This window comes from Biomphalaria glabrata, chromosome 9, assembly GCF_947242115.1.
Source record: "Biomphalaria glabrata chromosome 9, xgBioGlab47.1, whole genome shotgun sequence".
Classification (NCBI taxonomy): Eukaryota; Metazoa; Mollusca; class Gastropoda; family Planorbidae; genus Biomphalaria; species Biomphalaria glabrata.
The window spans coordinates 29,549,052-29,572,710 of NC_074719.1; the positions used below are offsets into that span (position 1 = coordinate 29,549,052).

A 23,659-nucleotide genomic window follows, 5' to 3' on the forward strand; every position below is an offset into this window, starting at 1 on the left:
AATGTAAGGTGTATGTATGTATGTATGTATGTATGTATGTATGTATGTATGAATGTAGACCTAGATCTAATTTTAAGAAATACACTTTGCGCAGATAGTTTTTTACTTTGACACATGAAAATACAAAAGAAGATCCATTGATTTCATTATATAATAAAATTAACCTTCAATTTTGTGTTTCAAAAGCATTTTTTGCATTAATTAGTTCCTTATATCTGTGACTACAGATTTCCTGACGAACATTCTTTCATTAGACAATACCGTAATGAATCGCTTACTAAAAATTAATTCGTTTAATTGTTTACTTTATAATCCCATCCCTAAATCTAAAACTCTAATTCAACTCTAAGATGATACAACTTCTCTTCGCACAGATAGTTTTATACTTTAACACATGAACATACTAATTATAGTCCATTCATTTTATATTTTGATCAAATAAACATTCAAATTTGATTTTCTAAAGCATTTTTAAGAGACTACATTCGTTTACGAAAGCTGCGAAGCCGAGTTGAGATAGGCCTAGATCTATATTCATTCATGTATCGTGTACTATAAATTATTTCGTTTAATTGTTCACTTTATAATCCCATTCATTTAACAAAGCTATCGCTCTTTTCGTTTTTAATAGATATGAATTTATCGACTTCGGGTAAACCCATTTTCGCAAAACTAATTTTATTTTCGTAGCGAAAGATTGAAAACTTGAAAGGATCATTAGCTAAGTTTAACATACATCTAAATCCAATCCACTAGATTAGTAAACACAAACTTAGACCCGCAGGCCGCGGGTAATGTCAGGCTAGTATATATATATATATATATATATATATATATATATATATATATATATATATATATATATATATATATATATATATGTATATATATATATATATGTATATATATATATATATATATATATATATATATATAACGAAATATAATTTAAATATTTAAATATATGACTGTACATGTGAAGTTATGTCCCTTATATAAGCCCTTTTTGTATAGTACTTTTTTATATTTTATTAGTTTTCTTTTAACACATCAACCATGTTCGCAAATTATCCAGTGCAGTAGGGTCAGCATATAAATTAGTCACGGTTCTATTGGTAACTATTCTGTCCTTGCTTCTCAATGTTCAAACAAGCTTATACTGTGATAAATAGTTGAGTTATAGAATCCTCGAAACTAAACTTTCTGCAAGACAACAGGAAATGTTAAAGGTCATAGGTTATTATTTCAGCTTAAAACAACTAAAACTTTGAAAATGTAGAAAATTAATGTCAAGTAGCCTACGAATCAATATAAAATGAATCGCAAACTATATTTATTTTTGTTAAAAAAAAACAACATATTTCTAATAAAGAAACAATCTATGATCTACAAACATCAATATGACATTTTGTTTTTCCCCCAAAAAAAGTTTCAGCCCACAGACTCATCAATACGAATCAACCAATTGCTCAGAGCCTGTCTCTCACACCAGAACGTTCCGAAGAGTTTGATCATAGCACGTGTAGTCCCTAATCAGTAGGCGTGATGCTATTGGTCGCCTGGAAGCCAACCGTGAGCTTTGTCTTAAATTAGGAGGCATCACGTGTCAGGTCAGAAGTGGACGCTTAGAAAGTGTTTGAGAAAAGTGGAAGCGCGATTAATACAAGAAAACGTTTGATTGGTCCAGAAACACGATCTGGTTAAATTAACATAAATTAAAGGTAATCGATGGGCGAAGAATCTATTTAAATGGAAAAGTTGACAAAGTGACAAGAAGCGTGTTAACATTTTGGTGGCAATTTAGAAATAGTTTAATGTTTTATACAAAAATAAATAATTAATTAATTAATACAGGATTAGATCAAATTATAACGAAATATTCAAAACTCAAATATTTATAGACAAGTAGGCTGGGGGATATGTCAACGTAGAAAAATGAACATGATCAAGTACGTAGTACATACCTCTCAATAGTACATGTCTCTCAACAGTACATATCTCTCAATAGTACATGTGTCTCAAAGTACATGTGTCTCAGCAGTGTATGTGTGTAGTTAACAAATTTTCCAATTTGAAGATTTCTTTTGATAATGAGTGCAAGAGTTGGTGACAAATCGGAAGGTAAGTTGCTGTTACAACTAATACAACAGACACGGCACCAGGCATCAATACATGGAGTATTCAAGTTAGTATAACTTAACTAGTCTTGAGAGGGATTTTTTAAAAATAATATTTACATAGTATTTAATATTTGTATAGTAAAACCTTTATCCTACAATAGTCAGCCCTTTAAGTAGAGAAGATAACATTACATAGAATAAACCCAACACATTAGGAATATAAGCTACATTTGGTGTAGTTTCTACAAAATAAAATCTAGTGAGTTCAACTTTAATTCACTTCTGTAAGTCTCCTACACTCCGTATCAACGATAGATAGAGCTAATAAGACACACAGACATGTACACTAATAAGTAGGCCTCCATTTAACCTAAAACGCACTATTTGTAAAAGCAAATTGGTGGACATAACTGTTTGGTCTTTCGGACGTAAGGTGGACATAACTGTTTGGTCTTTCGGACGTCAAATTGAGGCAACAAATGGAAGTGGGATCTTGTGTTTGAAAAAAAAGTAAATAGCCTGCCGCCATACATCTGGGGGGGGGAAATATGCCCGTTTGCCTAGTTTCTATTATGAATGGTTAATGCACTTATGCACTATTATAATGTTTAAACAAGATTCTCAAAATGTTTGGATAGGCTTAAACAGGACAAAGGAAATGGTAACAATTGATTTCAATAACACTTTTCATGTTTAGATAAAGTATGTCTGTACTGCACTATGTCTCAAGTAGAATTGTCAATAAATAAAATGTCTAAAACAAAACATAACTACTGCACTATGTCTCAAGTAGAATTGTCAATAAATAAAATGTCTAAAATAAAACATAACTACTGCACTATGTCTCAAGTAGAATTGTAAATAAATAAAATGTCTAAAACAAAACTTACATAACTACTGCACTATGTCTCAAGTAGAATTGTCAATAAATAAAATGTCTAAAATAAAACATAACTACTGCACTATGTCTCAAGTAGAATTGTCAATAAATAAAATGTCTAAAATAAAACATAACTACTGTACTATGTCTCAAGTAGAATTGTCAATAAATAAAATGTCTAAAATAAAACATAACTACTGCACTATGTCTCTAGTAGAATTGTCAATAAATAAAATGTCTAAAATAAAACATAACTACTGCACTATGTCTCAAGTAGAATTGTCAATAAATAAAATGTCTAAAATAAAACATAACTACTGCACTATGTCTCAAGTAGAATTGTCAATAAATAAAATGTCTAAAATAAAACATAACTACTGCACTATGTCTCAAGTAGAATTGTCAATAAATAAAATGTCTAAAACAAAACATAACTACTGCACTATGTCTCAAGTAGAATTTTCAATAAATAAAATGTCTAAAATAAAACATAACTACTGCACTATGTCTCAAGTAGAATTGTCAATAAATAAAATGTCTAAAACAAAACATAACTACTGCACTATGTCTCAAGTAGAATTGTCAATAAATAAAATGTCTAAAATAAAACATAACTACTGCACTATGTCTCAAGTAGAATTGTCAATAAATAAAATGTCTAAAATAAAACATAACTACTGCACTATGTCTCAAGTAGAATTGTCAATAAATAAAATGTCTAAAATAAAACATAACTACTGCACTATGTCTCTAGTAGAATTGTCAATAAATAAAATGTCTAAAATAAAACATAACTACTGTACTAGTATGTGGGGGGGGGGGTGGTCAGAAAACAAAATGCCATTTAAAGGAAAATGTCAAAAGCATTATTTTTTTTATTGTTATTATAGAAACGAAAGTAACCTCTCTGAATGATGGCCATAGGTACCAAAGAAAAGTCTCAAAGTTACTTAAAGAGTGTACATTATCATATAGATGTAGGCATTGTGGTTTGCAAATAACTATTTAATAACACTAATTACATTAAATTATTTAATAACATTAATTACATACAATTATTTAATAACACTAATTGCATAGAACTATTTAATAACAATCATTACATATAACTATTTAATTAAACTAACTATCTATTAAATATTTTTTTTAAGTTTTGTGCGAATATAAAATGAAAGTCTGCATATTTAAAAGTTAGATTTCATTTCCAATTAGCCGCTATTTCCTAACACAGTTTTAATGTTTAATAGCGCTTTTAGTCATTGAGATCTAGGCTGAACACACACACTGCACAAAATCAATAGCGACATTTTTCTTCAGGGGCCGCTAAAGATGTATTTAAATAATGTTTCTCATATAAAATAATAATATTCGATATTTCATGTCGTATTCCAAAAAAAATGTTTCTAGGCCAACAATTTCAGAATGTGTCTGTCAGGCGTAACAATTTGAGAATGCTTCCCGTCAGGCGTAACAATTTGAGAATGTGTCCAGTCAGGTCCAACAATTTTAGAATGTGTCCTGTCAGGCACAACTATTTTAGAATGTGTCCTGTCAGGCACAACTATTTGAGAATGTGTCCTGTCAGGCGCAACAATTTGAGAATGTGTCCTGTCAGGCGCAACAATTTGAGAATATTTCGTGAGACCAAAACTTGAAGTGTGTCGTGTGTCAGACAGAAGTCTTTCAGAACTCGACGAAGTCATTTCACATACGCCATCACTCTTTTCGGGCTCGAACCCGTGACATTTAAAATGACAGCGTAGAGCTTAAATACTCAGCGAAATAATTAAAAATAAGCTTTCTAGCATAGTGCCCTCAGTTGTATTACAAAATTAGATTAGATTGTATTTTAACCAATGTTCTAGTTTGCATTTATTGAAAGGAAACAATGTATAACACTAACATTGTAATGAACTATTGACTCACAATTTTCTTGGGAACAAAAGTCAATGGTGACTGAACACAAGTGTTGTACTTAGAAATATAAGTCAACGTTTTAGTAAATCTAGAGACTGTACGGGAGGGTGCAGTTCGAGTCTTGATATTCTTAAAAAAATATGCAAATTAAAAAGTAGTCAATAGCAAGTTAAACAAAAAAAAAAAGAAATATTAAAATGTAAATATCATTTTGTTACTTAGATGAAATGTTGCAATTTATATTTCTCAGCATTTAGAAATAACATGTGAATGGAGCCGACTAAAAGATGTCGTAATATTTGAATTCAGAGAAATGAGTTCATGTCAGAGAAATGTATTGATAGCAATAGGACAAAGGAAATAATGTCACAAGAATGTGAGGAGTTCATCTCAAACCTGAACAACTTTCTTTCAACTGAAGCTTGGAACAATAAATATAAAACAGGAATGAAATAGTTCTACCATCTGCTAATATTGCAATATACTAAACAACAATACAAATGAGTGAAATTTAAAAATAGATTCTAGTAAATGGCTGACGATTGTCACGACGGCTCAATGATTAGTGAAATTCCTTAATCAATTTGTATTTAGAAAAAACAGTTGCAGCTTAACTTTTGAAAAAATAAAGTTCTGATAATAAAAAAATGTAAAAAAAAAAAAAAAAAAGTGCCTATTGGACTGTGTATCTCTTTGTAATATTGAAATCTTATCCAATGGTGAGAGGTCTACATATCATGTGATTAAGATTCTAAGTCTGCTGACTTCACTGATGAGAGCTAGGAAGACATGTCTAAGTTTGTTTCAACAGATATGTTCAGATGTACGTTAAATTACTAAACCAGAAAGTTGATTTCTATAGGGAAAAATTGATTTCATACGAATGCTGTCTATTTGAATTAAAAAAAATTCATTCCTTCATGCGCATGGGAAATACTATCTAGTTCTGGTAAGAATACAATCTAGTTCTGGTGGGAATACAAAGGTTCCCCCCCCCCCGATCGCATTAAAGACATCGTCGAAGTGTCCAAATATTAATCCCTTTAATTAACCTTTGACCCAAGAAAGGAATTTACCCCGTGGCCAGGATGGGAAGTTGTCTCTTCACCGACCTACCTGCCCCCGGGGGATCATTTATTTACACCCGTCTTTCATGAGACACGGCTTCTTGAGTTCCTCTTCTTATGCGAAGGCCGGGGAAACTCTCCTGATATCAATAATACATAGAATAGAACGAAGGATATCGTGGAAGGACCATCACCGCCCGTATGTCCCCGCTGGGGAACGGTACAACGGATAGAACTGGTTTTAGTGAACTTCTACTGGTTTAAGTGAACTTCTACTGGTTTAAGTGAACTTCTACTGGTTTTAGTGAACGTCTACTGGCTTTAGTGAACTTCTACTGGCTTTAGTGAACTTCTAATGGTTTTAGTGAATTTCTACTGGTTTAAGTGAACTTCTACTGGTTTTAGTGAACTTCTACTGGTTTTAGTGAACTTCTCTTCTATCCTCACCACGTGCAATGTGTGTTTGTTAGAACGTACGGGCCCAGAACCAGACAGCTGGAGATCACGCACAAAGGTCGCGGGATACACACTTGAGAACAAAAGAAAATCCACTGCCGAGACTAAATACTTTTTTTTATATGCAAATTTATTTTCCTTACATTTTAACTAAGGTAATCTCTACTTACCTGTTGTTTCCTAGGTAACGAAGAGAAACATCATGACGTATGCCTTGTGTGTGGTGACCGTGCCTCAGGTAGACACTATGGTGTGAAAAGTTGTGATGGATGCCGAGGTTTCTTTAAGAGAAGCATACGTCGTAACTTGGAGTATATTTGTAAAGAGAATGGCACCTGTGTAGTGGACCCTGTCCGAAGAAATCAATGTCAGGCATGTCGCTTTCAAAAATGTCTGTCAGTCAACATGAACAGAAACTGTAAGTACAACTGTGTGTTGAGTTCTCTCTCAATGTTCGCCAGTCTTAACACTCTAGAATCAATCCATTTATTTTCAAGTGTTCACCAGAAATGTTAGATCAAAACTTTTGCCAGTATTTGTTTTTTCAGGAGTAGGAATTTAGTTTCTTCAATTGTTTGTTTTTTAAATGGTGAAACAAAAGTTAACTATCGGTCAACCTTTTTGTACGAACACAGCCTTCTTTGTACGAACACAAACTTCTTTGTATGAGCATAACAAATGTAGTCATATATGACATGTGACATTTCATTCAAAGAATTGACCTTTTTTAACCCTTGAACGTAAACATACAACATAGGAACAAATCTCAAGATTTTATACAAGACTGAAGAGTTGAGTGATGATCAGTTGAGAAGTGCCTCTATCAAACTGAACATTTTTAGTTGAACAAAAAATGTTGAATGTAAGATGTCAATAGTCAAGAGAAGTCTGTCAGAACAATTTCAGAGACAAGAGTAAAGTGTCGCAAGTACAATGTCGAGAGTAAAATGTCGCTAGTAAAGTGTTGCTAGTAACGTGTTGCTAGTACAGTGTCGTGTGTAAAATTTTAAGAATAAAGTGTCGGTCAATGCGAAAAAAAAATAGCATAATTTAAATAAAATATAGCGAGCTGCTATAATATACGTTTTTTTAGCGGCCCCCGAAAGGGGAAAAACGATATTAGTTTTGTGAGGCCTGTCTGTCCGTCCGTCTCGTTTAGATCCCAGAAACTAGAAGAGAAAATGACAATCGGACATCATGATATTTTAGATCATTTAAAGTTCTGATGCAACGGCTACTTTTTTCTTTTCCGAAAGCGAACCATCTAATTTAAAAAATTATAGATGCAAGCAGATTTTAAAAATTACAACACTTTTAAATAAAAACTTCAGGGGAAGTAAGTCTTATTAAAAAGTTTACAGGCTTCTTCGTATATAAATCAAGCTTCATTCATAGATTCGCGCATTGGTAAGAACAAAATTGCATCTAAGATCACAATTGAAAAAGTATCAATGGATCATTATAAAATAGATTTCCCATTTATTAACTATCTCATGGAATAGAATACTGATTCAAATGTTGTTTTCAAAAAAAATAATTAAATACGAACTTCGTTTCAATTGTAAGTTTAAATAACAATCCTGATCATAATATTGACCTAGAACTAGCCTAATACATCTACATTCTATTACTAAATTTCTAGATCTAGTCTAGATTCTAGTCTAGATTAGACTATAGATTTAGTTCTGGATCTTGATCTAGAGTCTATTTAGTCTAAATCTACACGAAGTCTAAATCTAGACCTAGTCTGATTCTAAATCGAGATCTAAATCTAGACCAAAAGTCTAGATCCAGATCAAGAGTCATATCCAGATCAAGAATCTAGATCCAGATCTAAATTAGATCTAGATATAGAACTAGTCTAGAAATCTAGTTCTAGCCTACATCACAATTCTAGCTTTAGTCTGAATTTTAGTCCTAGATTTTAGTTCTATAGATTCTATTTCTATCTATATCAAGTCTAGATCCAGATCAAGATGTAGATCTAGATCTAGACTATATCTAGATCTAGTCTAGAAATCTAGATCTTGTCTAGATCTAGATATATTCTATATTTTGGATCTAGTTTATAGTGATGGGCAAAAGTTAACTAAAAAGTTGCTAACTTTTAGTTTAACTAAAAAAAAATAGTTAAGGCCAAAGTTTAATTTTTAAAAAAAAGTTTAGTTAAAATCCTAGTTTAATTAATTTTTTTTAGTTACAAACTAAAAAGTTTAATTACAAATTTTACAAACTTTTTTAACATACATACCAATAAGTATTTAGATCTATGTAATTTGGAGAACATATATAATGAATAATGGAGAGGAGAATAAACTAGAGGGTGCACATGTAATTAGAAAACCTTTTGACCTTTACCCTATAATGGTCGCTATTCCTGCCAATTCAAGGTATTTGAAAGGCGAGAAAAATAAACGTGTTCATTATATTTCTAGCAAGTTTCGCTGCTTGATAAATACTGATAATTCCTTGCTTCTATAGATCTACATTTTGCTGCTTTTTATTAAACACCAGTGTGTTCCTGTATAGCTGCAGGCAAAGAATTTTGCTTTACTATACTGACTATAGATCTAAAAGAAATGTCGACTCTTTTTATTTTAAAACTTTTTACTAGATCTAGAGTTAGAGTTTAGTGACGTCTAGTCTATTAATATTAGTTTATTACTACTATTAGATCTATAGTCATAATAGTCTATATTTAATTATTTTAGTCTCTTAGTCTTAAGTAGAGTCTAACTCTTAGTAGTCTTAGTCTTAGATCTAGATGTAAATTTAAAATTATAAGTCAATAATATAGATCTATTAATTGAAATCTATATTAAATATTACTTTACTTTATTAGACTAGATCTATTAGTTTAGAGATTCTACGTTTCTAGAATTAGAGTCTAGATTAGATCTAGATATATCTAGATTACTTATTATACTAAGACCTAAGATGCATAGATGATAGATCTATAGTGACTATAATACTAATAATAGTCGTCACTATACTAGATCTAATACTAAATTAACTAAATCTAGACTAGATCTACAATTCTACATCTACTTCTATTATAATTATACTTATATCTACGATCTAGATCTAGTATAATCTACTAGAGTATATAGATTATAGATCTAAAAACCCTTACCTAGTTATAATCATAATTATAATAATCTTAAATCTCTAGATCTAGAGTTACTAAGATAGCTACTAGACTAGACTCTATCTAGATTCTAGTAGTAGTAGTAACTAGTATTTCTTAGATTATTTTTAGATTAAAATATTAATTATTTGATCTAGGTCTAGTAACTAGATCTAATTCTAGATCCAGATTATATAGAAGATATTAGATCCACAATATTCTAGAATCTAGAGTTAGTTAGAGAGTCAACATGCTGTTTTATCATTACTTCTAAAGGTAACTTATATTAGAACTTGGACAATTACTTCTAATTTCTTTCTATAATAGTATCATTCTAATTCTAGTGATTCTATTAAGATCTACATCTATCCCATAACGACATTTAAATCTTTTTTCATGTGCACAAATAAATGTTTATTACATTTTGTTAAAGAGATTGGTTGTGCTTTATATTTTTCATGTTTGGCTGTTTCGTCCTTTAAAAAGGTCAAAATAGTTAGTAAAAGTTTAACTAAAGTTACTTAGTTTAGTTTAACTATTTTTTTCAATTTGTCATTAACTAAAAGTTTAATTACTTTTTTTTAGTTCAAACTTAGTTTTAGTTTAACTAAAAAAAATTAGTTTAGTTCCCATCATGTGGAATTGTGTGTTGGGCGAAGTTCAAGGTGATCCAAAGCACTCACTTTGTGACAACTTGATGGAAATAATTGAAAACGTTAGTTATACCTCCCATGATAAAGGCTCAGTTCCTGTTTGTTCCACATTTCGGTCTAGAATGTTCCAGTTCTTACCATTTCATATTCACTTCAACTTGATCCAGGAAAAGCAAGAAACAAACTTGTCGCTTGTTGAATCTATGAACCCGTTGTCCCATTCCACCAGATTTCTTGTACAAACAGATTATTCAAAGAGAACGAGCTAGGACATAGAAACACAATTGGAACACAATTCCTACAAGTAATTCACCAGTTTATGTTTAGTAAAGTAGTTCCCAAATTAATGACTTCAGTTATAGAGGAGAAGCTCAACTGAACAAAAGTTTTTGATAAAGCCTCCAAAAAATGTCTTTACAACTGATGACTAAACAAACATCACTTCAAACATACACATCTCTTCAAACATACACATCACATTCTTATTAATCGAATTATGTGTCAAAGCCAAGTGTTGGTGTATTAATTTTACAACTTGGTTAGGGCGACCTAGGTAGGCAAATTCTTATAATGCTGAACATCTTGCCATTACGTGTTCAATTGACTCACTCGCTTTTCCACACTTATTATTATTATTATTATTATTATTATATAATGAACTAGCTTCTTTTCTTGTTCTTCTGAAGCCTGGCCTACAAATGTTGAATGTCTCGACTAATTAGAACAACCATTTCGAAAACTTCTTTCAAACGATTTTTTAAAAATCTTTGACAGCCAAAAGTCACATAGCAAATGTTCTCATTAACCATCTGATAACTCACAGAGTTCACCAGTTGATTTAGAGGGGGAAAAAAGGGGAGGGTGAACCCGTTAGTGTACTTCTCACGAGAGCATGACAAAGTCATTCATGCCAACTACACTACTCAGGTTACGAACAAAACCAGAGCGCCACCTGCTGGACTCCCAAGCTCTGTTTGAAAAGCCAAGAGCAGATTACTCGGAAACTAAACAAAGCTCAAGTGGGTCCAATCAAAATGTGGTGTGGGCGCGTGCAGACCGATCAGTGCGCCGGATGTAGAGTGTATGCATAGACATATTAGCTTTCATTGAATTCTTCTTTAGATTGACAGACACGAAACCGTTAAATATAAAGCGGGAACAAAACTTATACTGTGAATTGAAAGAGATAAAATACTCTTCATATAAGGTAAAATAGTTTTACAAGTTATAAGAAGTGAAGGGGGAAGAAAGGCAAACTGACTCAATCAGATTCTTTCTAGTATCCGCCTGTTTGTCTAGCCCTTGAAATCAATCAAGTGGGGAGATAATAGCGGAAACAAACTCTTCTCTGGAAGGAGTCAGTATCAGTCATTTTCCCGCCATGTTTACAAATTATGACGAACGAAATTTATCCGTTTGGCTTGAAGAGCTTCCGAGATTTAGAATCTCTTATCTCCCTTGTTCGCTCTGACAATGATATGGTGTGAAACTCACGTGACTTGACCAGCAGAGATAAGGTAGTCAGCTCAAGGTAGTGTTTGTATCATAGAATCAACTCAATGTAGAGGTTGTATTATAGAATCAACTCAATGTAGTGGTTGTATTATAGAATCAACTCAATGTAGTGGTTGTATTATAGAATCAACTCAATGTAGTGGTTGTATTATAGAATCAACTCAATGTAGTGGTTGTATTATAGAATCAACTCAATGTAGTGGTTGTATTATAGAATCAACTCAATGTAGTGGTTGTATTATAGAATCAACTCAATGTAGAGGTTGTATTATAGAATCAACTCAATGTAGTGGTTGTATTATAGAATCAACTCAATGTAGAGGTTGTATCATAGAATCAACTCAATGTAGTGGTTGTATTATAGAATCAACTCAATGTAGTGGTTGTATTATAGAATCAACTCAATGTAGAGGTTGTATTATAGAATCAACTCAATGTAGTGGTTGTATTATAGAATCAACTCAATGTAGTGGTTGTATTATAGAATCAACTCAATGTAGAGGTTGTATTATAGAATCAACTCAATGTAGTGGTTGTATTATAGAATCAATTCAATGTAGTGGTTGTATTATAGAATCAACTCAATGTAGAGGTTGTATTATAGAATCAACTCAATGTAGTGGTTGTATTATAGAATCAACTCAATGTAGAGGTTGTATCATAGAATCAACTCAATGTAGTGGTTGTATCATAGAATCAACTCAATGTAGTGGTTGTATTATAGAATCAACTCAATGTAGAGGTTGTATTATAGAATCAACTCAATGTAGTGGTTGTATTATAGAATCAACTCAATGTAGTGGTTGTATTATAGAATCAACTCAATGTAGTGGTTGTATTATAGAATCAACTCAATGTAGTGGTTGTATTATAGAATCAACTCAATGTAGTGGTTGTATTATAGAATCAACTCAATGTAGTGGTTGTATTATAGAATCAACTCAATGTAGTGGTTGTATTATAGAATCAACTCAATGTAGTGGTTGTATTATAGAATCAACTCAATGTAGTGGTTGTATTATAGAATCAACTCAATGTAGTGGTTGTATTATAGAATCAACTCAATGTAGTGGTTGTATTATAGAATCAACTCAATGTAGTGGTTGTATTATAGAATCAACTCAATGTAGTGGTTCTATCTTAGAGTCTGGTAATTTCATGTGTGTGTGTATATATAATATATATTTTGGAAGAAAAAAATATTTGATCACTATTAGAAACAAAAACGCCCTAAGAAATCCAATGGCGTCAATTAGAAACCAAACCCACAGCCTGACCGGCAGTTAATGTGGACTTGCATGAAACACAAGTCAATTAGAATAGAAATTGTTGGGTAAATTACTTAACACTCATTGCTTGGTTGATGCGTGCTTTTTTACAATGCCTCTATTGCGCTTCTTCTTCTTATATAATACAGACGTTACTTCAAAAAAGAAGATGATTACGTCCTACGCGTCATGCATTTAGTCATGCATATTAACCAATGACTTAAATTCTGCCAAGTCACTGGTTTTCCTGGCTAGCTCAGGCAACCCATTCCATGCTCTAATAGCACTAGGAAAGAAGGAGTATTTGTACAAATTTGTCCTAGCATATGGGACGAGGAATGTGCCTTTATCTTTGTGTCTTTCAGAGTATTTTATTAAATTTTGTTTTTGTATTTGAAGATTATGGTTCAGTGTTTTATGTATGATTGCTACTTTACTTTTGAGCCTTCTGTCCTGAAGGCTTTCTAAATTTAGTGATTTTACTAAAGGTGTTACTCTAGTCAAATGTGAATATTCGTTTGTTATGAATCGCACTGCTCTATTTTGTGTCTGTTCTAGTTTCTTAATGTTTTCTTGAGTTGAGGGGTCCCAAACAGAGGATGCATATTCTATTATTGGCCTAACCAAGGTTAAATAACATTTTAGTTTTATGTTCTTATTTGATTTATAGAAATTTCTTTTAATAAATCCTAATGCTTTGTTTGATTTTGTTGTAGTTTCATCAATATGTGGATTCCATGACAGTTTTTCATTTATTATAACACCTAGGTATTTTGCGTTTTTAGTCTGTGTTACTGGTTTGCCATGAATAAGATAAGTGGAATTAATTTGTTTTAGTTTTTTTGTTACTCTTAACAACTGACATTTTTCTGGGTGGAAAGACATGCTCCAATTTGATTCCCATTTCTGTAATTCATCTAATTCTCTTTGTAAAATATCTGTGTCTTGTGTTGTTTTTATTGTTCTATATATTATGCAATCGTCTGCAAATAATCTGACTTTTGTTCCTGAAGTAATGCAATTTGGTAAATCATTTATGTAAATTAAAAATAGTAGTGGACCCAAGACTGTTCCTTGAGGTACACCTGAGTTTACTGTTATCGGTGTTGATTTAGAGCCATTTATTATTACAGTTTGTTCTCTCCCTATCAGAAAGTCTTTAATCCACTGATGCAATGGACCAACAATGCCAAAATATTTTAATTTTTTAAGCAAACTATGGTGGTGAACTTTGTCAAAAGCCTTAGAAAAATCTAGTAAGATAGCATCTATTTGTTCACTATTATCTAAACCTTTTGAGAAATCATCAATTAGTCCTATTAGTTGTGTTTCACATGATCTATATTTCCTAAAGCCATGTTGGTATGGTGTGAGGACATTATGTTTGTCTAAGTGGTTTATGATGTTGCTACATATTATGTGTTCTAGGATTTTACATGTGATGCTGGTAAGTGATACTGGTCTGTAGTTTCCTGGTTCAGATTTTTCTCCTTTTTTAAATAGGGGGGTGACATTAGCTTCTTTCCAGTCCTTTGGTACTCTGCCCTGGTTAAGAGAAGCCTGAAAGAGTATTTTGAACACTGGGGCTAGCTCATTACTTAGTTCTTTGAGTAATCTAGCTGGAATACCATCAGGTCCAGAAGCTTTATTTGGTTTGGTGTTGGCTAATAGTTTTTGAATTCCATTTTCTTGTACTACTATATCTTCTATGTTGTCTACTTGGTTCAAATTCAGTAATATGTCTTTGTCTCCTGGGGCTGAGAATGCTGATGCAAAGTATTTGTTTAGGATGTTTGCTTTAGTTTCATTATCATTATGTATTATGTTATGTTCATCTTTTAATGGCGCTACGCCTGTTGTTTCCATTTTCTTAGACTTAATGTATGACCATAGGTTTTTGTTGTTATCTTTAGATATTACATTGTTTATGTATTCACTCTGCAGCTGTCTGCTTACTTTTTGGGTTAAGTGTTTAATTTTTATATACTTTTTGTAAACTCTTTCTGCATTAGTTTCTTTAAATTTTCTATATAGGTTTTCCTTCTGTTTACAAAGCTTCTTTAGTCTATTATTAAACCAACATTTATTTATTTTGTTTGATGTGTATTTAGTTGGTATATGATTTTCTATAATGCTTTTAAGATGGTTTTTAATGAAATTCCAGAGGTCATCGACTGGTTGGTTAATGTCTTTTTCTAATAAGAATGTTTGTTGAAAGTTTAATGCAGCTTGGTGTAGTTGTGTTAGGTTACATTTATTCCAGAGTAATATTTTTCTTTTGGGTTTTGTATTGGCTACTGCTTTTATCTGACTGTGTATTTTTATGATCTCATGGTCTGATAGACCAGGGATAATATCATAATCAACTACTAATCCAGGTCTGTTGGTTAAGAAGAGATCTAATGTGTTGTTTAATCTAGTTGGCTTTTTAATGATTTGATCTAAACTTAGGTTGTGTAAAGTTTCTATGAAAAGCTCATTTATGTCCTTAAGGTTTTGGTGTTTATCTATGGTTAGTGTTTTCCAATTTATATCAGGTAGGTTGAAATCACACATAATCCAAAAAACTGCATTTTTATTTGTCTCTTTAAGTGTAGTAATCTGATTACATAGTTCCTGCATGTATTCTAAACTAGAATTTGGTGGTCTGTAAATGCTGCCTATTATTAGGGATGTTGAGGTGGTATTAATTTTACAAAATGTTGATTCTATATTTTTTGGGTTAGGTAAGGTAATTTCTTCTGCTATAAGAGTGTTTTTTATTGCTAAAAGAACTCCTCCATGATTATCAGCCCTATCTTTTCTAAAAATTTCATAATTACTATTGAAAATTTCTGCATTATAAATTTCAGGATGTAGCCAAGTTTCTGTGCCTGCAATTATGTCTGGTTTCTCACATTCTAATAAAACATTGCTCGTAACATTGTGTAAACTTCTGGGTGGGTGGGTTAGTGGAACCTGGAACGAATCTTGAAAACGGTTTTAACGATTTTACTAGAAATTTGACATTTGCTGTATATCCTTGGGAAAAGAATGACTAGCTCGATGGCCACACTGGTTCTACTCTTTGAAATCAATACAAAAAAAAGAAAGAAATGTAACTTTGGCTCCAGAATGAGAAACTATTTCTCTTGAACTTGTACGTCTTCGGGTCTGTCGACATTCCTGAAAGAGTTGAATCAATTCGTGTTCAGGGACATTGTGCACATCGTGTTCCGAGTCTAGATCTAAACACCTATCACTTAATATTATAATGTCTAGTAGATTTATACATTCACTTCACCAGGATTCTTTCTCGGGGGGAAAGGGGGGAATGGGTCAGTGTAAAAATGTCCCATTGTTTTGTTTTTTTTAATCTAACCTTCATTGGTTACTAAGAGGTAAAAAAAATATTGCTCTATAAGTTGTATAAACGAAGTATTGTCTTTAAAAAAAAAAAAAAACATTTCCAATGTTTTTCTTGTTATACTACAAATGATGGAGTTAGTTCTTGACTATTGGCTCCTGGTTTCTTCCTGGCTGTCAAACTACACGTCTTTCTTTCTACTGGCATTGTATTGTCAAAAGTTAGATTAGTATATGTTTACTACCAATGTTATAGAGTGGACTATGTTTAATATAAACTGAATAGAAACTGAATAGAAACTGAATAGAAACTAAATAAAAATTGAATATAAACTGAATAGAAACTAAATAAAAATTGAATATAAACTGAATAGAAACTGAATATAAAATGAATATAAACTGAATAGAAACTGAATAGAAACTGAATATAAACTGAATATAAACTGAATATAAACTGAATAGAAACCGAATAGAAACTGAATAGAAACTGAATAGAAACTGAGTATAAACTGAATATAAACTGAATATAAACTGAATATAAACCGAATATAAACTGAATATAAACCGAATATAAACTGAATATAAACTGAATATAAACCGAATATAAACCGAATATAAACTGAATATAAACTGAATATAAACTGAATATAAACCGAATATAAACTGAATATAAACTGAATATAAACTGAATATAAACCGAATATAAACCGAATATAAACCGAATATAAACTGAATATAAACTGAATATTAACCGAATATAAACCGAATATAAACTGAATATAAACCGAATATAAACCGAATATAAACCGAATATAAACTGAATATAAACTGAATATTAACCGAATATAAACCGAATATAAACTGAATATAAACCGAATATAAACTGAATATAAACTGAATATAAACCGAATATAAACTGAATATAAACCGAATATAAACTGAATAGAAACTGAATAGAAACATTCAAGTCCACACCCTAACATGTTATAGTAAACTATCTTCCACATTACGTTTTAGATAGATCTAGGTCTGTTATAGACGTTTTAGATAGAACTAGGTCTGTTATAGACGTTTTAGATAGAACTAGGTCTGATATAGACGTTTTAGATAGAACTAGGTCTGATATAGACATTTTAGATAGAACTAGGTCTGTTATAGACGTTTTAGATAGAACTAGGTCTGTTATAGACGTTTTAGATAGAACTAGGTCTGTTATAGACATTTTAGATAGAACTAGGTCTGTTATAGACGTTTTAGATAGAACTAGGTCTGTTATAGACGTTTTAGATAGAACTAGGTCTGTTATAGACGTTTTAGATAGAACTAGGTCTGTTATAGACGTTTTAGATAGAACTAGGTCTGTTATAGACGTTTTAGATAGAACTAGGTCTGTTATAGACGTTTTAGATAGAACTAGGTCTGTTATAGACATTTTAGATAGAACTAGGTCTGTTATAGACGTTTTAGATAGAACTAGGTCTGTTATAGACGTTTTAGATAGAACTAGGTCTGTTATAGACGTTTTAGATAGAACTAGGTCTGTTATAGACGTTTTAGATAGAACTAGGTCTGTTATAGACGTTTTAGATAGAACTAGGTCTGTTATAGACGTTTTAGATAGAACTAGGTCTGTTATAGACGTTTTAGATAGAACTAGGTCTGTTATAGACGTTTTAGATAGAACTAGGTCTGTTATAGACGTTTTAGATAGAACTAGGTCTGATAGAGACGTTTTAGATAGAACTAGGTCTGATATAGACGTTTTAGATAGAACTAGGTCTGTTATAGACGTTTTAGATAGAACTAGGTCTGTTATAGACGTTTTAGATAGAACTAGGTCTGATAGAGACGTTTTAGATAGAACTAGGTCTGATAGAGACGTTTTAGATAGAACTAGGTCTGATAGAAACGTTTGATAGACAACTGTCCGACGTTTAGAGCAGAGATTGTGTATGAAATAGAGTCTATAGAGAGTAAACTAGAACACACGTATTTAGACTGAATTCTATATGTTGTAGCTGTTTTAGAATGTAGCCTACTATGTCACCTACAGACGCTGATATCTGCGTAGCACGTAGCCTATGTTTGTGCTACAATACCATTGGACTCAATGCTTATCTTCTAAAATTTTATCCATGGCCAGTTGAACAAAAAACGTGTTCGCTGATAGTCAGCTCCTAGAGGCAAGAAGAAAGAGTTGGATCATGATTGATGGGTTGGTCCTATGTGTGTATTTGACTTTATCATCGCCACTGAGTGAAATTGTGCTCAACAAACGAGCTGAGAACAGCTGATGCCTGGAGACAAAGTGGACCGATTTGTTTGCGCCTCTCTCTGATAAAGATTACAAATACACTCACCAAAGATCATACATCAGGTTGGGGTTGTACACCTTGTACACAGGACAGTCAGTGTGTGTAGAATGATAGACTGTGTGTAAGTTAGTGTGTGTAGAATGGTAAACTAAGTATAAATCAGTGTGTGTAGAAGGATAGACTATGTGTAAGTCAGTGTGTATAGAATGATAGACTGTGCATAAGTCAGTGTCTGTCGAATGATAGACTGTGAGTAAGTCAGTGTCTGTCGAATGATAGACTGTGTATAAGTCAGTGTGTGTAGAATCAGAGACTGTGTTTACATACTTGACTCGTAATTCATATATTAAAGGATCTTGATAAACAAAAGTTCCCTTGTAAGAAAAACCAATTTTAATACTATTCTTTCTTTGTTTTAAAATTTTAATGAAATTCTAAATGTAATACACACCATATGGGTATGGCTAAAATGTGAAGAAAATATATTTAAGTCTAGCATTCAATTTAGTTTAACTTTCAAAACTTTTACCAGACAAAGAATCATTCTCAACAGATTTCAAACACTTGTTGTGAAAGTGACTCTAAAAACATAGTACATTTGTACATCAAATGAACCGACCTCAGAAGTCAGAGGTTTTTTTTATAAGCACGAGTCATAAGTCATAAGCTTTGAATAACTTCTAAAGACCTTTATTTAACAACAGTAGGTTTATAAAAACTATTAGAAAAATGTGACCATGGCAAAGCTGATGTCTGAGCACAGAAAGTCATGAGAAACAAAGCTGATGTCTCAGCACAGAAAGTCAGGAGCAACAAAACTGATGTCTGAGCACAGAAAGTCAGGAGCAACAAAGCTGATGTCTGAGCACAGAAAGTCATGACAAACAAAGCTGATGTCTGAGCACAGAAAGTCATGAGAAACAAAGCTGATGTCTGAGCACAGAAAGTCATGAGAAACAAAGCTGATGTCTGAGCACAGAAAGTCAGGAGCAACAAAACTGATGTCTGAGCATAGAAAGTCATGACAAACAAAGCTGATGTCTGAGCACAGAAAGTCATGAGAAACAAAGCTGATGTCTGAGCACAGAAAGTCATAAGAAACAAAGCTGATGTCTGAGCACAGAAAGTCATGAGAAACAAAGCTGATGTCTGAGCACAGAAAGTCATGAGAAACAAAGCTGATGTCTGAGCACAGAAAGTCATGAGGAACAAAGCTGATGTCTGAGCACAGAAAGTCATAAGAAACAAAGCTGATGTCTGAGCACAGAAAGTCATGAGAAACAAAGCTGATGTCTGAGCACAGAAAGTCATGAAAAACAAAGCTGATGTCTGAGCACAGAAAGTCATGAGAAACAAAGCTGATGTCTGAGCACAGAAAGTCATGAGAAACAAAGCTGATGTCTGAGCACAGAAAGTCATGAGAAACAAAGCTGATGTCTGAGCACAGAAAGTCATGAGAAACAAAGCTGATGTCTGAGCACAGAAAGTCATGAGAAACAAAGCTGATGTCTGAGCACAGAAAGTCAGGAGAAACAAAGCTGATGTCTGAGCACAGAAAGTCAGGAGAAACAAAACTGATGTCTGAGCACAGAAAATAATGAGAAACAAAGCTGATGTCTCAGCACAGAAAGTCATGAGAAACAAAGCTGATGTCTGAGCACAGAAAGTCAGGAGAAACAAAGCTGATGTCTGAGCACAAAAAGTCAGGAGAAACAAAGCTGATGTCTGAGCACAGAAAGTCATGAGGAACAAAACTGATGTCTGAGCACAGAAAGTCAGGGGAAACAAAGCTGATGTCTGAGCACAGAAAGTCATGAGAAACAAAACTGATGTCTCAGCACAGAAAGTCAGGAGCAACAAAGCTGATGTCTCAGCACAGAAAGTCATGAGAAACAAAACTGATGTCTCAGCACAGAAAGTCAGGAGAAACAAAGCTGATATCTGAGCACAGAAAGTCATGAGAAACAAATTGATGTCTGAGCACAGAAAGTCAGGAGAAACAAAACTGATGTCTGAGCACAGAAAGTCATGAGAAACAAAACTGATGTCTGAGCACAGAAAGTCAGGAGCAACAAAACTGATGTCTGAGCACAGAAAGTCAGGAGCAACAAAACTGATGTCTGAGCACAGAAAGTCATGAGAAACAAATTGATGTCTGAGCACAGAAAGTCATGAGAAACAAAACTGATGTCTGAGCACAGAAAGTCAGGAGCAACAAAACTGATGTCTGAGCACAGAAAGTCATGAGAAACAAATTGATGTCTGAGCACAGAAAGTCAGGAGCAACAAAACTGATGTCTGAGCACAGAAAGTCAGGAGCAACAAAACTGATGTCTGAGCACAGAAAGTCAGGAGCAACAAAACTGATGTCTGAGCACAGAAAGTCAGGAGCAACAAAACTGATGTCTGAGCACAGAAAGTCAGGAGCAACAAAACTGATGTCTGAGCACAGAAAGTCAGGAGCAACAAAACTGATGTCTGAGCACAGAAAGTCAGGAGCAACAAAACTGATGTCTGATCACAGAAAGTCAGGAGCAACAAAACTGATGTCTGAGCACAGAAAGTCAGGAGCAACAAAACTGATGTCTGAGCACAGAAAGTCATGAGAAACAAATTGATGTCTGAGCACAGAAAGTCAGGAGCAACAAAACTGATGTCTGAGCACAGAAAGTCAGGAGCAACAAAACTGATGTCTGAGCACAGAAAGTCAGGAGCAACAAAACTGATGTCTGAGCACAGAAAGTCATGAGAAACAAATTGATGTCTGAGCACAGAAAGTCATGAGAAACAAAACTGATGTCTGAGCACAGAAAGTCAGGAGCAACAAAACTGATGTCTGAGCACAGAAAGTCAGGGGCAACAAAACTGATGTCTGAGCACAGAAAGTCAGGGGAAACAAAGCTGATGTCTGAGCACAGAAAGTCATGACAAACAAAGCTGATGTCTGAGCACAGAAAGTCATGAGAAACAAAGCTGATGTCTGAGCACAGAAAGTCAGGAGAAACAAAGCTGATGTCTGAGCACAGAAAGTCATGAGAAACAAAGCTGATGTCTGAGCACAGAAAGTCAGGAGCAACAAAACTGATGTCTGAGCACAGAAAGTCAGGAGAAACAAAGCTGATGTCTCAGCACAGAAAGTCAGGAGAAACAAAACTGATGTCTCAGCACGGAAAGGCAGGAGAAACAAAGCTGATGATAACTAAAACATTGATTCATACATTGACATACATACAAAGAAATATAAATGTTTCAAATGCGTCAGACACTCTTGAGAGATTTATTAGGAAGTACCAGGTGACCGAGCCTCACTCAGATGAATAATTTTTGTTAAGGAAGGTTATATACCCGAAGTCATTTTGGGAATATTTTTGTAATTACAAAAATGAACTATCGGGTAAAGACTATCAATCTGAAGAGTTGCTTTTTCATTCTGTTAGTTCTCAATGTAATTGTACATGGCGATTAGAATAGGAAGTCTAATCACCCCAACAGTAAAGAAAACCACAGCTCATGTCGTAACGTTTTACATTGCATATTTTGCGTAAAACTATTGAGCTATTATTGACTTGGAAGAAAGTCTTTGTAGTGTAACTTCTAAAATGGTTACGTTCTGACATTTAATATAGTAATTAGTTTATGGCTTTAGTACGAAGCATCAAGTGATGCAAAATCTCTACGTTATAGGGTAACAATGTAAAATAGAACATTTTTTCTTAAGAGACTTAAAAACATCGCGTTAGTATTCTAAAGAAGCGTTATTATGGGGCATCTCTGTTACGCCGGTCACCTTTCAGCTCACTAAAAAAAAAGTTTGCCTTTGGCATATGTTCGAACCCCATTTAGTTAGCTAAATTTGCAGTACAATTTCATAATTAAAAATTACTATGATTGCGCATTTTTTTCTTTGTCCTGATGCTTGACATCATTCTGGGATACAAGTTTATTAATATCGGCTGGAAGTTTGTTTGTCACTGACACTATCATCACTGACGACAAATTTTGATCAGATAATCTCGAACGGTGAGGTAATTTGTAGCTTTCATTATGGAAAAGAATTGCTCACAGAGATCAGTGCTTGCAAAAATAGCTAGAATTCTGGCTGCAAATTTCCGCCATTCAAAGTACCGTTTAGGTAAATAACTAAAGTTTGGCGCAGCCAGTGCTATATACTTCGCTCTCAACAAAGAATCTAACTGCTATTCTATCAGCTCTAGTTGCACATTACCAGCAGCATTTTCATAAGCAAATGAGAATGGAGATAAAAACAACGAAAATTCTTGCTCGTATGAAACGAAGTCATGAAAGCGGCCAGTGGAAGCATCTACTAACGATTCCAGGTGTAAGACATATTTACCAAATGTTGTAGCCGTATTTAATTTTTTTAGTCTCTGACAAGTGAACAAGATTTTCTCTTCATATTTGATTTATCCACAGTTGTAATTTTGTTTGCAAGCACTTCACATGATCACAAGCAGTTGTGACAATTTTATCTTTACTTTGAAGTTTCAAATTCAAGTCTTGCAGGTGACCAGTGAGATCAATTGCAAATGCCAAATCCTGAACCCATTCGTCAGTATGGAAATGTTCAACAGGTTCAGAGAAACATTAAACATTGGCGATGATTTAAGCCACGGGCACGAATAAAATTGATAGTGACTGAAACCAGGCTTATGACATGTTGGAATTGTAATTGCTTTGTGCGTAATGTTTCTTGGTGATAAAGTACTAAAGATAAGCAAATTTAAAATTAGCATTAGTCTCTCTTATTTTTGCAAGTAGCTTTACATCAAAACCATTTCATAATGGTAAGTGCGCCATCCGTTGTTAGACTAGCTAGCTTTACCAAAGGTAAATTGTACTGCAATATCACCTGTTATTTCTCAAAACCATCCTCGCTTGTTGTGGTGTTATGTATAGAACAGAGCTCAAGTACCTCCTCATGTATCTCAAAATTCCTGTCACAGGCCCTTATGAGTATAGCCAACTGTGCTACACC

The 23,659-nt window shown here is 33.2% G+C and overlaps 1 protein-coding gene across 1 annotated transcript in view; it reads left to right on the forward strand.

The window, feature by feature from the left end:
- Positions 1-1,788: 1,788 nt before the first annotated feature.
- The window catches only part of LOC106072301 (nuclear receptor subfamily 2 group E member 1-like), a 56,002-nt gene continuing 34,131 nt past the window's right edge, over positions 1,789-23,659 (forward strand). The window contains exons 1-2 of the mRNA XM_056041584.1: positions 1,789-2,121; positions 6,625-6,858. Of these exons, the coding sequence (XP_055897559.1) occupies positions 2,091-2,121; positions 6,625-6,858 (265 nt within the window). The 5' untranslated portion in view covers positions 1,789-2,090. The remainder of the gene's footprint in view (positions 2,122-6,624; positions 6,859-23,659) is intronic.